Below are 16,963 nucleotides of genomic sequence, written 5' to 3'. Positions count from 1 at the left end.
ACTGAGTGGTTTAGAGATTGTCAGAGGCAAAGTGCAAGACAGTGAGTGTGACAAATAGTTTCCAGTAATCAAGATCAACTGAAGGGGAAGATGAAGAAAAAAGAAGCAATAACAGAGGCTGAAGTAGATTAAAAAAACACAAGCAGTGGTCAATAAGCACACAGATGGTGTTACCATTGGGCCTTACTGCAGCTATCATTAACCACAATTTTTTATCAGGGCTGTCAAGTGCCAAAATAGAGCTTACTGTCGACTTTAACGGTTTCTATTCTGCTGACTCGAAGCTACGGACACTTCCCAAATCACATGGAACGATGTGGAACAAAGCATTCCTGATCGGCGGCCCCTTTATGTGGAACACCCTGGAGCTAAACTTGAAACGTATCAAATCTGATGCCCATTTTTGGGACTAAGGAAGATTAATGAAATGGAAATTGGAAATGCTTTTTTATTAAAGATATACTCTGAGAACTGTTCCAGTGCCATTCTATCTGCTTCACCCATTTCTTGTACAGTTTAATGGCAAGTGTACATCACTCCCAATATAATGTACAGGCATCTGAATCTGCAAAGGTGCATAAAATAAAATGTATAGATTAAAGATAAGAAGGACCTCACAACCTGTGCTGATGTATATACATGTATATCATATCTTTAGGTTTATGCACTGAATGTGCAGAGAGATAACTTGGAATAGATTTTACCTTGATGTAATGCTTTTATTTATGTCTTCAATGTTCTCTGCTTTCAACTAATATGCACTGAAGCAGAACATGCATAATGGAAAACTACTGTCGGATTACAGACCATTGTTACACAGAAAGAAAGATTTAGTTTGACGGTACATGCATCCATGTTCAAACTGTGTACACATTTTTTTAATGGCTTATTCAGAATCTACCGTTCTGGGCTGTGAAAACTCTGTAGTACATTGTCACCGGCTACAAAAAAAAACAAGCAGATTCCTACAAATCCACCTCAGCATATTAAAAAAACTGTTCACACATCTGATGATGCACACAGCTGTGAAGATAAAACACAAAAGCTCTGTTCAACACATCGAGTAGAATAGGGTTTCTTAAGACAGCTTGATTCTTCCACCGCTGCATAAGACACATTAACGACAGCAACATGAGAACATGGACACGCAGAGAGGTGGTGCAAGTAGCCGAGTTGCATAAAAAAAGAAAACTACGGAGCAAGAAAGGCAGATCAACTGGAGTCTGGAAAACAGAAGTTTGTGTTCAAAGTGAATAAAATTGGGAGGATGTAATTTGAATAAACCCTGCAAACGGAGATCAGATTTGAAGCAGTGAGCACAGACGGCTGAGCTGGAAGACCACTGACAGTACCTGCATCCTCTCGATCATGGCAAAAAGGTCCGAGGTCTGGAGGAGAGAGTTGACAGAAATCCAAAAACAGAAAAGGGTTTGATGATCTGTATGAATATGCTTGCTTTGTCGTATTCATCCTTCCTCCATCTCCGCTCAGTTTAAAAAAGAACAACAAAAAAAAACAACGGGTTGTGCTTTCTCAAGCACGAGACCGCCTGTTGGAATCTCTGGCACCCTCTAATTCTTTATTTCACTATGACAACACTCCCCAACGCACCCCCCACCTCACTTGACACCGTTCTCGCCGAGACGCTATTTAATGCCAGGAGACTCGCTCCTCCACACTTCGAGACAAACACACTGTAAACAAGTAACTCTTTGGGGGGGAAATGAGCCTCGCAGCTCCACGGTGCATCTCCCTGTTGCTAAAGCCAACCGCTCATCTGACTGCGCACAAATTAGCTGGAAGATTTTAAGTGCGTGTGAGCACCATGTGGGAATGAGACGCACTCATTTAATCTAGGACTTATGAAGCAACAGGAAACTACAGCATGAGCGAAAGAGAGAGAAGGAAAAAAAAAAAAAAAAAGGCTCTACTTAGCCTGGCGACTTGGTTATAGTGAGACCACCGATAATAGCAGGGCTCATTAGACAAAAGGGCTTCACTTCAGCCGCTGAATTTTAATTACAGCTCCGCCGCTCACTGTTACAGAGCATAATTTACTGTTTTGTCCAATTAGCTAAGGCATCGGTACAGGTTGAAGTAAAAGAAAATACCCTCAGGCATGTAACTTTCATCAGCATTGGCCACATTGAGGTTGTTGTTTTTTTTTTTTTTAAACCAGCTTCAACCTGAGATGATGCAGGAGGGGTTCGCCGAGGCCCGCCGACAGAGGTGCATGTTGTGGGGTGAGCTCTCTGCACACTATGTAACACAGGCGGACTGAAGTGCCAAGATGAGGTTTCCACATGACAGCCTAGATTTACTGAGGGGCACTGCAGGGCTTGCAAAACACACACGCAAAACCACGGGAAAGCACATGTACGACAACATATTCGTAAACTCTCAGCTCCACATGTCATGGCGCATCATAGCACACCCACACAAATGCACTCGCGTTCGGACACGGTGAAGCCAAAGGTGCAGCCTCAGTCTATTGTTGGAGGTTAAACTAAACAGTGCCATATGATATTCAGGGAGATCCTGGTCTCGTGACTTCAAAACAAACAAAAGTTGTCCTATGCTGACCAGATTGGCGCTTGAACCCAACCTGAAACCACAGTAACCACATCAGCCCTGAAAAAAGTGAAAGGGAAACAAAGCACTTGCATAATATGGAGGTGCAGTATGCACACAGCATTAAGGGGGCTACAGTTACTTATAGGAACATGCCCTACTTAAAACAATCTCACTATAGAACATGTACATGGTATTTTCCATGTTCCTATCATGGAGTGGACATGGTTCCTCACCAGACGCAAACACCTTCCATATGTAGCTAAAAACAGACCAGTGGAGGTTTTATTTGTTTCTGCAACACACAAACAAATCCTTTTTCTATTGTTACATAACACTGCACATACTGTATATGCTTCTCTTTCAACACTACTTGAGAATGAAACAAGCAGCACAATGTACTGTGAGGAGAAAGTCTCACCTCCAGCAAATGAAAAATACTCACATCACTGAAGCATCGTCTCTTGAGAAAAGGCCTACTTGGGGGACTATTGAGAATCCCATCCAATAAATGACTCTTAGCTATCCTGAGTTCGGCCATCGTCCCACAGTTACAGATGCAGGTAAGTTGACAAGAGGCGAGGGTGTTGATGTCACTGTCAGCCACGGGGAGAAAGGCGCGATTGACAATGACACTTCACACTCACTGCCGCTCAGGCAATAAACTTCATGAGAAAGCTCGAGAGCTGTCCATCAGAATCCATACGACTGCGCGTGAGGTAAACGCATGTGCTGTAATGTGAGAATGTAATTTCCCTCGCTTCCTCTTTTCATGCGACCAACCCCCCCCCTGTGCCACCACCCTCCCAGTGACACGCACAGCTGTTCTCTGGGAAGTAGGATGAAGGAAGGAACAATGTTGCTCCCCTCCCTGTCTACACTGTGCAACCATTTTCTCTCTCTCTCTCTTTTTTTTTTTTTTTTTAGCAAACACACTTACTCCTGTATGTGAACACACAAAATGTGCAGTTCTCCTTTTTTTTTTTTCTCAGCATAATATAAGACGTTCTCTTCCTCTTTTCTTTCATCTCATATTTCTCAAGTTTTCCTCTCACAGACACGTCTTTTCCGCAAACAGGCATGCTTTATTTGACAGCCAGTCCTTCCAAGGGCTTTTGTAGCACAAGTTGTCAAGCAGTTTAATTACACCCGCAGTGCTGTTGCACTATCTTTTACCGGAATATAGCCATCATAAATGAGTCAAAAGGCATAGTGCATACTGGAGACCTTCACATGGAAATGTATCAGGTTCACTGCAGCATGTCCTTGTAAAAAAGATTGAAAAAAAAAAAAAAAAAAGGCAACGGAAGTGGCTCAAAGTGTTCTGAATCTTCACCATGGGAGCTATGCGAGACAGGCAAGCAGCACAGCTACACCCAAACGTATAGATGCCTCAACCCGATAGAGCACAGCCAACCTTCCCACCTCTGAACATCAGCGGTGCATAATTGAATGCAGGTTTGACACGAGTGCACCAAGAGAAAAGGGAGGAACAGAGGAGATAAAGGAGAGGTAAAAAAAATATATAACACAAAGAAATCACAGTGGGTGGAAAGAGGAGTTGTTATTCTGTGAAAGCAAAGTCTCTTCAGTGCAGGTCTATCCATCGGGCACTCTTCCAACATCAGATATCAACACTGCACTGACCTACTTCTAAAAAAGAAAAGGAAAGAAAAACTGCTGAGCTTTAAAGAGGACAGATTATACCCATATACAGTAACAGGAGGACGCACAAGTAGTAGAGGCCACGTGGATGATATAATATATATTGGTGATGTATTTACTCAGCCTTGCTTCAGATGCATAGCAAACTGGGATTTGGGAACACTTAGAGAGGAAAACTGAACGCTAATTACATGCTTGCCCAATAATCACGTATAATTGTTACATGATGGCAAATGTGTGAGAGCTATTAATTACTATTCACATTCACGCCATGAGCACCGACATTGCCGTACGCTGATCGCAAAGCTGTGCAAGATTCCCGCCCGAGCTGCTGGAAAAAGTTAATCTATGTTGTACAATCCTGTTCTGACTTTAAATGACAACAGTCAGTGTGAGACTCAATGGAACAACATATATTCAAAGACATCCTAAGACTGATTAATTAAAGCGAATTAAGGAAACTGAGTCACTGGTGTGACTTTGTTCGTCTTCTAGGATGACTACACTGAGCGCGAGTGTGCATGCATGCCAACGAGACAGAAATGGTTGGAGTGCATGCATAAGAAATGTAAGTGGACCACTAATTAACAGTTTCCCCCGACTTATTGGCTTGGTTGAGTGGAGAAAATCCAACATGTCCATGAATCCATATCGAAAACTTTAATATATGTGATCCATACAGTTCACATCTGCCTCCTCTGACTGCTTACTGATGAGTGTAGCTCTGACTCCAGTACTTCATTAACTCGTCAAAAATAGAGCCCCATTTGAATTTTCACAGACAAATTGTCGATGATATGCGTCCAAAGTAATATCCTCACGCCCACTCTCCCCATCTCTTCATTTATACTCTGTGGGTTGGCCGCATCCTCAAAGGCAAAGGCCTCAGTGAAATGGAAAACTACACTTCAAAGAGAGTCAATCAATTGGCCGGAGGAAGCCTAGGATTTTACCCAGAGAAAACTCCGTTGTGGTCCATTCACCAGGTCTGGCTGCAGACACCAGCCTGACCTTGCTGTGGCCACATCGGCCTGAGGGACACAAATGGCGTTCACACAGATGGCCTCCTTCCACCCCATCGACGTCTCACACGAGCTGGCCGATTGCCACAGATGTCAATGGAACAGATCTGAAAATATCTGAGCTCAAACTGATCTCTTACGGTCTTTACTTCAGTATCTAAAAAAGAAAGATGCTTGTAGACAATACAGGTGTGAAAGATTCAGTATAAAGCAAACAGACAGAAGAACATTAAACAAGGAAATACATACATCTCTCTAGCATCGTTATGTTACTGCAAACATCCTTTATCCCAGTGCCAACAGTATGTATCACGCAACATCGCAGAAGACAGTTTGTTTTAAGATTGTGAGAATTGTTATGCAGCCAACGTGGCCTCAAGCAGAGATGAGAATCAGTATTTCAATAAGCTCAATTATTTAACCCAACATCTAAAGAATTCTCACATTCTTTTTTAAAAGCTTGAAAATTACTTTGACACTGATAAATTACCATGTGATTATTAATTTTGTAACTTAATTTAGACTTAACGCAAAATGGCTCAATGTAAATTCAAGACATTTACCTTTGCTTGAAAAGTATGGTGGTCCAGTTTATTCTCCACAAACATAAATACAAAGGTTATACTTGTTATTTATTTCTGTGTACAGCACTTTGCATCCGTGTGATTGTTTTAAGTGCTTTATGAATAACGATGGATTAGATTGTACAATATGTCCATATTTTCACTGTAAAAACGAATAATTTTCTTCAGGATGGTCTTTTTAGCTTTTTGTCAAACTTTCCCAATATGATATTTTATCCATCAGTCCATCAGTATAAACAATGCAGGGAGATCTTGATCACCTAAACCCTCCTGCACTATGAGCTGCTTAATAACGTGCTTTGTTGTTTTTGCATTTCTGATCTTGGTTATATATTTGTGTTGTGGGATTTACACCAAAGATGTGGCCTTTGTTTTCATGAAGTGACTTTTGAAATAATTCTGTGTGTATGTTGCATTTATGAATTTATGTTATGCCTTTTCTGTTTGTTTTGCATTTTTCTATTTATGTTTTGGCTTCTGCATTCATGTGGCAGCCAATGTGTTTATAATGTGGTTTTTGCATTGGCACAAGCCCTTCATGGCCACTGTTGAAACAAAAGGTACAAAGCCAATACAGTCAAAGAAGAAGAAAAGGAGTTCGAATTCTGGTAATCAGATCTGCGTTCTGTCACAGACAGCACTATTACCTGTGATTAAAATACCAAATTTTTTACAATTAAATATAAAGCCAACACATAACAACAGCTGTACCTCTGTCTATTTTATATAGCTGAATAAATAGTTCATTAATGTTGTGGGAGAGAAATAATAGCAACGTGCCTCCAATGGTATGCATCAGAGAGGAACAACTGCTGCAAAGCTATATTTGTCTCATAAGCCTTTGACAGAGGGCACATACTCTTCTGTCAGCCACCACGTCAAGCCTGCCAACTAGAGCTACCGAGGTGAGGCCGTCAGAGGCACCTTTCACCTGGAGGTGTAACACTGGAAAGGCAAAAAGAGAGAGGAAACCAGTGAGGAATTAAAATGCAGAGATAAAATGAGCCATTGTCAGTGCATGCTACACCTACCAAATCATCATTAATGTTGAAGACCGATCCGTCAATTCAATAAATGAGGTAAGCGGTATTCTATTAGTTAAACAAAATGTCATCCAAATCTTTCAAACCATGTCTGCCTTTTTTTTTTTTGTCACTAAACATTTGTGCTCTCCCTTTTCACAATGGAACGTTTATTAAAAAAACTGGACAAAAAGTTCTAATGCGGAATTGTTAGGTCTTGCTGTATGGTCTTCATCCATCCATTTTCTTCCGCTTATCCATTTCCGGGTCACGGGGGTGGCAGTCTGAGCACCGTCACCCAGATCACAATGCACTGATTAAGAACCTTCCTGCAGGTGGTGAGTCCACAGGAAGTTGGCGCCCGGCTTGGGACACGAACTCACTACCTTGAGAGTGCAAGTCTCATGCTCTACCAACTGAGCTAGGTCACAATGTCATTGTATGGTCTTCAATCAAATTCAATTCAATTCAATTTGCATTGTGCCAAATACAACACAGTCATTTCTCTATAAAAGTGCCTTGAAATGACTAACAACTCCATATGAGCAAGCACAAGCGACAGAACGGGAGAACTCAATTTTTAAAAGGAAGAAACCTGCAGAACCAGGCTCAGAGGCGGCGGTTTTCTGTCACGGTTGGGGTGAGATGATTGAGAAGAGAAAAAGACAGGACAGACAGAGTGTAGGTAGGGATTCTCCATTCAAGTCAGCGGACAGAGATCAACTCGCTGCAGAAAAATGGAAGCAGGAGACTCAGACCACGAACTCCCAGTTCCATTGTCAGACAATCTCCAATGATCAAATGTGGTTTTTTTTCTCTTTGGAAATTGATATTTTCCAGTTCGGCCTATCAGACTTTGCCACATCCTCTGTGAACCAAAAGATCTCAAGTGCTGTCAAACTTTCATCCGGTCCCTTTGGTTTGCCGCTGTAAGCTGCTACTGCAGAGTTCGACTGACTCTGGTTTCATTAAACCCAGCTGTCCAATCGGTAGTTTCAACAAGTTTTTCATATAAAATCCAGATCCAGATATATGAGGGCAGAATAAGGTGCGACCACCCCTGAGAACATTGGCTTTTTAGTGGAGTCTAATTACTCCTCACTTTGTGGAAATTTTTGCTAAATCCAAAAATACAGTATACAAACATCTTCTTCTTTAAATTAATCGTGCCATTTGGTTTATGGAAGTCCTTCTGAATGAGATGTGCAAGAGAGGAGCAGCATCCAGTGAAAGTATTGCGTTACCTTTGAAAATCCGGGAAGAGGAAACAAAGGGTGGGAGTACACAAGTGAGGGCTCTACTTCATCAGAGATACGAGGAATCCTTCCATCCTGTTTCCTGTTAGTCAGAAAAGAGAGAGAGAGAGAGAGCATTAAAGCATGCCATTTATGCAATAACAGAATAGGAAAATGCACACAACTGACTCATCACACAAAATCAGTTCACTAAGCTTTTACTATGGTGAAAAAAGGCGCCATTATTGCACTAAATATGTATCCATCCTTTCTTTTTTGTTGCTCATGATGCAAAGAAATACATCTTTTTTGTATTCGATGTTTTGGTATTTTTTGCCATTGCAGCAGCTGAGTTGAACGCAATGAATAACAAGTCAAGTGTGATTATAGGCAAGGCTGTGAAACACTAGAGATCAGGAGAACTGTGCCGATAAAGAGGCAAGTGCAGAACCAGGAGAGAACAAAGTGAAAATTGATAGAAAGCCGCAAAAGAAAAGACCCTCAGCTTTCATCTTCCAACTTGCTGCCCTCGCCACTCTTTCTCTGTTCCGCTCAGCCCTTTTCCCTCCCTGTGCGATTGGAGCAAATTGCCAGTCTGACCAGGACTCTGGTCACAGCCTATTACTTCACACTTCGTCTCACACAACAGTCAGTTGCTAGAACTGGCAGCCCGTCTGCGCGTGCATCCTGTTCACAAACCTGCAGCAGAGGGCACGTCTCAACGCTCCACCCGCAGCAAATGAAGCACTGAACAACAGCGCAATATGACTTTATTGGGGAAACAAAGTGACAAATGCAGGGGATGCATGTATGCACGTATTTCTTTGATTCTGTCAACTTGGCACACGCCGCAGGTGCTCCAATCTGATCATTCACAGTGTGGTCCTTCCTATGCAACGCAGCTTATTTTAGATATTGCAAAACGTCATAGCTGAGAATACCTTGACAATGGTTGAGAATAAATACATCTGAGCAAACAGAACTGCGTTTTTATGACAACAGACTGCTGACCTGGAGTTGAGGCTAGAAAATCGAGCAGAAAGTCCGCTCTTTGTCCCCTCTGATCTCTGCTGAATTCAGGAAAATGAACGAAATAGGCTGTCAAAACTTTCCCGCAGCATCCTCGGCTTCTCAGAAGTGACATCCCTCTAGACTGTGAACTTTGTATCATCTTTCGTACAACACCGCTGGAACACAATGGGAGTATGATTTTCAGACGCTGCTTTGAGTCCAGAATGATGCATTAAAATGTACCAACAAAGCAGTGGCTTACTGAACAAGCTAAGTCAGGAATACGTCAAGGACTCGCTGTGAAAGCTTTTTACCGCGTACCATAGAGAAATCAAACCCTATACGCCATACTGTGAAAAGTTCATCAATATTATGAAAAAAATTGATTTTTATCAATCAAAATGAGGTGTACTCAATTTTTTTTTCTTTTCAGCCACTGCAGAAAAAACTAATTTTCTTTTAAGTTATTGTTTTTTTTGTAAAAGTTCCATCGATATTGATGGGAAGTGTTTGCAGGATAAGAGGCAGGTTGTTCGGCGGCTTCATCTTTTTGTCTACCAAGTCTTCCTTCCTAAATTAGGATTGATTTTCACGTTTGTACTTTGCGATTCATTATGGAAATGGAGGCTTGGGCTTGTACTGATGTAGTAGACTGCTGACTTTACTTGTAAACCTGAAACGATAGTACGTGTGTGTTTGTCTCTTGATTTACAAAGCAGGCAGCAGTCCTATATCCAGTGATGCGGTAAATGGTAAAGTTGACTGAGAGCGATTGCAGGCTCACATATTCAGACGATGACAGCAAGCACACCTTTTCAAATACCACAAATGTGATATATTAAATCGTAAAGCTTTGTTCAATTGATTATTTTTTTTTAAGACTCAATTTTGAAACGTGGAAATTCATTAAGGTGGCAGGACTGACACAGAAGTTCAAATATTAGCATGCAGTGTGAAGAAAGCTTCAACTGTACAATTTGGGCTGTATAGGTGCTAAAACAGGTACTATCAAACCAGCTGGATGTAAAATGAAAGCTATCATGACTATTGCATTCAAACTGTCCTGGCCAAAAATGGATTCCGATGCCACTCCTGCCAAGACACTAAACGATGCACAATGCTTGGTGTGTTCGAACCAAGTCCAGCACCCGGGGACCCAGCAAGCAATGACGAGAGTGTAGGCGGGGAGGATTAGAGATTGTAAGTCACTATGCAGAATGAAGTGAGAGCATATATAGGAATACATTAGGAATGAGGCCCTCTGGGATGAACTGCTGAGGAAGTGCCTCAGGCAACAGAGGACAAGGGGTGAGACAGAGAGCGAAAGAAGATATATTGCAGAAGACTGAGTCCCTCTACGACATCCATCACTGGAGAGAGAGAAGTATTGGTCGGCAGAAAATACAACCAATGGCTAAGAAAGTTTCACGTTGGACATAACGTCTGACTTCAAGAAATACTAACACTGTGTAGGAAAAGTCAGCTTGAGGTGTAGCATCTCACACACAACAGGTTCCAAGCCTCAGAATAGCTCACCTGCCAGTCAGCATGACGATAAGCCAGAGTGAGTGTATAGTGTGGAACATACATACTCAGATAGCACGCAATGATAGAAACAACATGGTGACTGGAAAATAGCATGATAACAAGCATGTACGGGTCTAAGGTCTCAATGCCCCAATGGGGGACACGATCATGGCCGAGAACAGCAGAGCTCAGGTGAATACACATTCTGCACTGATAAACGACCACTGATAACAACCAGACACAGCGGTGGTTGAAACGAAGTACAACGGGTCAGCCATTATGGACTGACAGTAACATCAGGAAGGAAGGGCAAAAACAGATACCAGTGGCGTAAAGGAAGAAGAGGGAAAGATGGAGTCCCAAAATGGAAAAGGTGCTAACCAAACTGTAAGAGTACCATTAATATAGATCTGGGATCTTACATTCACAAATGTGGGCACATGTTTGTTTTTTTTATTCTGTGCTTAATGTCAAACAGGAACAATGGACAAGTCCAATGATTTGAGTGGGTTTGACAAGAGTCAAATTGTGACGGGCAAAACTGCAGCTCTTGTTGGTCCAGATATGGTACAAGGAAGAAACATGGTGAAAAGGCTTGATGGTGGCCAACATTCAGTGACACATCTATGGATTGAAAGCTGGTGTATATTATTGCCCAGTCCAACAGGGAAGCTGCCATAGCTGAAACTGAAGCAAACGTTCAGAATATAAACTGCATTGCCAGAGATCAGTCAAGGTGTCTCCAATATCATGGCTTATCGACCAAAGTTAGTTGAATTCAAGACTCTGTTAGGTCCTAATGATCGTTGGACCTGATGCACAGGTCAGGTCTGAGCACAGCGGAAGGCAGGTGGTATGATCGCTGTGTCACACAGACGGCGTGACTGACACACAGGAAGCACAACCCAAGCAACACCTACGTGGCCAAGTTGAACACAAGCGCTGACTCCTGATGCCACAGCTGTGCTTTATTTGCAGTTTTGTTGATTATATTGCTGATTGAATAAAACTGTGAAAATCAAAGAGATATAGCTCTTTCTTCCTTATACCAGTGTCATGGGAAAGACTCTCAATCATCAGCCTATTAGATGATAGATAGAGAAATTAGATATAGCTTTATTGCTATTCAATACGTACGCCCATAGGCGCATACAAGAACAACATTTTTCTGTACAAGGCTAAAAAGTGTCTAAAAAAAACAACAACAACAGTAAAACATATAAAAACAAATAGTAAAAAGTATAAAAAACACACTTTTAAAGCAGTGGTAAAGTGTCAACGATGAATATGATGAGAATTATTGCAATGAGGCTGTTGCAGAACCTGGTTGTTCTGCATTTCAGGCTGCCGTACCTCCTGCCAGAGGCCAGCAGAGGGAAATGTCGGTGGTCATGGTGTGTGCGGTCTACAGTCTGTACCAAAAACACATTTTGTTCTCCACACACAAAACATTTGCCATGCATCTTCTTAATACCTATTCCTCTGCTGTATGCAGTGTTGTGCACAAACATACAGGTATTGGATTTGCATTACAGTCGCATTTGTCTCGACCTGCATGTCACCTTGCAACACTCGAAATACTGAAATAGTCAAGTTGAAAAGTATCAAATTAGAGAAATTGTTAGCACTATTATCCAACTCACACCACATCCAAAAGAAAACCTTGTCATCTCTCTGAGTGAAAGATGTTACACTTGGCAGAAAAGCATTTACAATGCACTTTACAGCCCCTATAGGGTCTCATTATCTGCATGATAATAGCCTGATCAAAAATAACTTCTTCTGCGTTGGGGGGGGGGGGAAAACCCTAAACATTATTGAAGTAGATTGAATTGTGAGTAAACAGTCTACATTATCATAAGTGGAGAGCTGCCTTCGACTGTCATGCACTTTGCTTGCTGGATCAAAACCTCTTTCCAAAGATAGCTGTCTGTTTCTTATGAAGATTTCTGGAAGATGTTCTCTAAATGGACGCCCAGCATTAAAAGCAAAAATAACCCTGTGTTCACCAGCTGCAGCTTCCATAAGCGGCGAGGTCAGGGGCTCTGACAAGAATTTGAGCTTTTTGCAGTCCAATCATGATGCAGGGAAGAAGCACCTGCAAATACCAATGAGCTGGGCATGCCTGAATGCTCTGCAAACTGAATTTAAAGCATACATTTGACTAGGATGGGCATGTGGTGGGTTACTGTAGTCATGGAGCATTGCGAGGGTCAAAAAAAGCTATGAATTTACATGCCATGGGTCAAGGTATCAGCCACACAATTTACTGTCTAATGAACTGCTGCTTCTCTGAGGGTTCTGGCCTTTGGACTGAACTATAGCCCATAAGTACTTTGCTGACGCTGCTGGAATAAAAACTAAAAACATTGCACTAATTGGTGGTAGCGCTTCATAATTGGGAACATTTCAAAACATGGTGTGAGCAGCCAAAGCAAGTCAAGCGTAATCATCTGATAGTCAAGCCAGGCACAATGTGCGAATTAAAAAAATATGGGAATTAAAATAGTATGAAGTTAAGATAACAGCTATTCTGGGCTGAGCAAACTTTAGAATGGTTCGTTTGGAAAATACTCATAACCTCAAGCTACGTGAACATGATGAGTGCACATTTCTGGCTCAACGACGCATTTGGCGAACAAGACAGCCGGCAGCGAGGTCAAGGTCAAGGTGACTAATGGTAGGCTAAGTTTGTCCATGAAAGCTTATCAAATGGGTTCAGCAGGAGACCTTGGAGCATTTTGAAAGAATAAAACGATCTGAAATGCAATCCATTTCTTTGTAACTGCATTTGCAAAGACTTAAGAAGACTTATTAAAACACTAACCCGCAAATGATGGGAGCTCATATTAATCAATGAGCTTAACTGTTGGTGAAACAACACGAACCTTTCTCATTAGTTTCCTGACATCAATGCAAAACAGTTTGTGTGAGCGGACGACGATGATGTGATCATCATCAGCATCAGTTGCTCTCTTGATAAAACTGCCACACGGATGCTGGCATTTCTCCAAAAATGACTGATGGGAGACTTTGCCTTTCCAAAAGCACAAACTTTGTACACAAACCTGGCTCGTTTTCTGAGTCGATGTTTTGAAGAGATTTTAGTTTCTTTGCATACAGAATGGATTTAATCATTTCTATTGACTTTCTAAAAATATACTATACATACTGAACAAAAATACAATTGGGTGGATGGTTTTGCGAGTCACGAGTGAGGTCTTGCTCAGCTGCATCTTTATCTCCACAGACATCACACACACACACACACACACACACACACACACACACACACACACACACACACACACACACACACACACACACACACACACACACACACACACACACACACACACACACACACACACACACACACACACACACACACACACACACACACACACACACACACACACACTGACCCGCATGTGCCTGCAAACAAACCCGCACACAGAAGCACACACACGAGACAAGTACACATAAACCCCTAAGCTTTGCAGGTCCACTTAGTAGAGAGCAGCTAATCTAATCAAGTACAGCAGCTAATGCACAATGAAAGCAGAGTCATTTGGCCGAGATGCCAGTCAGCCGCTTCCTGGGCGGGCGAAGGGATGAAAGAGTAGGAATACAGTGAGACCCAGAGAGAAAAGTTTGGCAATTAGAAATATGATAAAGACACGAGGACGGCTCAGTGGGAGCTGAAAACAGGCAAATGTACAACAGAGTCTGCTTCTACTTTATGTTTCTTCTTTTCTATTCAGCTGTTTCAGCGGCCCCCCTATGATAGTCTACTTTAGCGTCTCTGTCCATGCTTACCTGCCCGTAGCGCTGCCTCGCTCGCAGCTCTGTCTGCTCTCCCCAACAACTTGCGTATCGCTCGTCTTCGCGTTCTCTGACTCAGTTTCTCTCTCTTCCGACACCTGCTGTCGGAGATCAGCCTCTCTCCTGTCAGATGATGCTGAGGCGAGCCCTCCCTCTATCCTCCCTCTCGGTCCTAGCATCCCCGTTTTCCTCCCGCCCTCTCCTCCCTTGGCTCACAAACATCCATGATTTTCTCCTCTGCCTTTATTGTGAGACACCGCGAACACACTCGACACTCTGTCTCTCACTCTCGTTCCAAAGTCCCCCCCCCCCCCCCCCCATTTCAATCTCCACCTCCCCTCCTTCCTTTTGATCTGCCAATGACAAAGAGATGCTCATCCAAGCTCTGGGTGTTTTTGTGCTTAGCGTTTGCCTCAGTGACTGTGCCTGCAAATAACGGAGTCTGTTCATTCAACAGCACAATGTACAGCAGCAAGACGCAGGCTTTACGGCAAAGTTTAAAATGGAAAAAGAGGGACAATATCACATCTGAGAAGCGGCGTTGGATCTTTCTGCCCCATTATCTGTCACGCTCTGACAGCTTGTTTTAACATCCTAAAACCTCTCCTTCAGTAATTAGCTGAACCATCCCATTGTCCATTTGACACATTAGTGGCAGGCAGTCAGCTGAAAAGCTCTTGAATGTTGCAGAATTTGTTGCGCGCGCTCACATAATGGAGAAAATCACTTACTCAGCCCACGGGGGGGGGGGGGGGGGGGGGGGGGGGGGGGCACAGGTTGCTGTTGTCCAATGTATTATTGAGCAGTTACATTTTCAAGTGGTGGGAGACTAAATCCCCGTGCATCACGATATAGTGTTGGGTGGTGAATAATCCTCACTCAAAATAACGCAGAACAGAATGACAAACTACACTAACTGTTCATAACAACCTCTTTGAGCTAAATGTAAAACCTCACGCTGAGAAGTTTTCAAAATTCAAACCATATTGTCTGTATCGAGTCGACTAACGTACAAATGGAAGTAGATAATAGTTGCGCTTCCTTGCATATCTATTGCGTATCAGATTGTCCCTGGTAAAAGTGATTATTCAGAAAACGGTGGCGGGAATAAAAAGACTATTAATGCCGAGACATTTTGACACTCATCGCCTGTTTGTAGACTGTGACACAGTGCATTCAAAACAGTTTCATCTAGGAAAAGTAAAAAGCTCCATTGTCTTACGAAGTACAGTCCACCTTTTGGAAAACTCTGTTAAGAGAGGTTCACCCTCCCAAGCCGTATCCCCATCCGTCCTCCCGTACCTTGGCTCTGAAGCATCTTTATTGTTGGATGTAGACGTACTTAGAGTTTGAAGTTGCGGTGGTAGTAACATCATTCAATAAGCAAGGCTGTGGACCTGGAGCAGACCTACACAGAGAGGTGAGCCAAAGCTTTTGGAAGCCTATTGGCTTGTTCACCCATTATACTGAGGTGTTCACACCCAGGTATAATCTTACAGATTGCCCTGAGCATGCTTTACCATGCGCGTGCACACACACACAGACACAGAACACACAAAGTGTGTCTTATTTTCATTAACCGCCCAGGAGGCTGTGTGTTACACCGAATAACCGACATTGTGGTTGAGGTCTGAGGTTGAGCCACCCACGGGAGATACCCCCCTGGCTTGGCAGGAATCACTTGGTCTCATGTTGAGCTCCAGCAGGCGGAGAAGGAGCATGAAGCATGCAGGTTAAGTACAATCAACATCTTTCTGCCTGTCTCAAGTCTCTGCGCTGCCAGCGGGGTGGAGCTCAAGATGAAAGAGGATCTGCGCTTACACGAGGCAGAACAAATGGGAGTCTAACCAGGTCAGGAGGAGGTTGACTAAACAAATTATCAACCCCCAGCCCCCACCCCCACCCAAAGTGAGTCCACAGAATTGTCAAGTTAATCACACAATGTGCAATTACAGGAGCAATTTTATGTGAGTCATGGTGAGACAGTTGATTTTTTTTTTCTCTTCTACTTCTCATTACATTAGTTTCATTCCCCTCTTGTCTCTCACTGCGACTGTCTGCTTCCTGCTCCGTTCACGGTCGTCTCTGGAGGCAGCCCGACTGAATTTAACATTCAAACACCACCTAAGTGCTGGAAATACTCTGCGAAACAACACTGGCAATGCTTTAATTTACAAGTAATGTGGCCCTTGTGACATCCACAATTCACCACATGCAGAACTAAAGTCTAAATCATCCCAACCTCCAAATGATTTTTGTAAACAGAGCCATTCGTCTTTTTCCAACCTCAGCCTAAGAAATTACTCCAGCTTTTATTTCTTTAGTACCTCCCATTTAGACACCTTTATGTAATGTAATCTCAACTCTAGTGACACCTGCAGTCCAGCAGAAATCTTTTTAAATAGACATTTAAATAGACTGCTACTTAGAAATTCCAGTTATAAATCAAAATGGTCAAAAATGTTATTAGTCCTTCATGTTTTAAAAGTCTCTCTCTCTCT

General features: G+C 42.6%; 1 protein-coding gene across 6 annotated transcripts in view; it reads right to left on the bottom strand.

Moving 5' to 3' along the window:
- rap1gapb (RAP1 GTPase activating protein b) overlaps window positions 1-16,963 on the bottom strand; it is a 106,774-nt gene that overhangs the window by 28,332 nt on the left and 61,479 nt on the right. For 4 of the 6 annotated variants that reach the window (XM_080462075.1, XM_080462076.1, XM_080462079.1 and 1 more), the window contains one exon: window positions 8,109-8,202. Coding sequence is in view for 2 of the 6 variants with exons in the window: in XM_080462074.1 (XP_080318200.1) it covers window positions 1,353-1,388; window positions 3,017-3,112 (132 nt within the window). In the remaining 4 variants the exon portion in view is untranslated. Of the gene's footprint in view, window positions 1-1,352; window positions 1,389-3,016; window positions 3,308-8,108; window positions 8,203-16,963 lie in introns of those variants that run through there. The other 2 variants (XM_080462074.1, XM_080462077.1) reach the window with 1 other exon arrangement.

Source organism: Lipophrys pholis (genome assembly GCF_963383615.2).
Source record: "Lipophrys pholis genome assembly, chromosome: 4".
Lineage (NCBI taxonomy): Eukaryota > Metazoa > Chordata > Actinopteri > Blenniiformes > Blenniidae > Lipophrys > Lipophrys pholis.
This window is presented reverse-complemented; position numbering and strand designations above follow the sequence as displayed.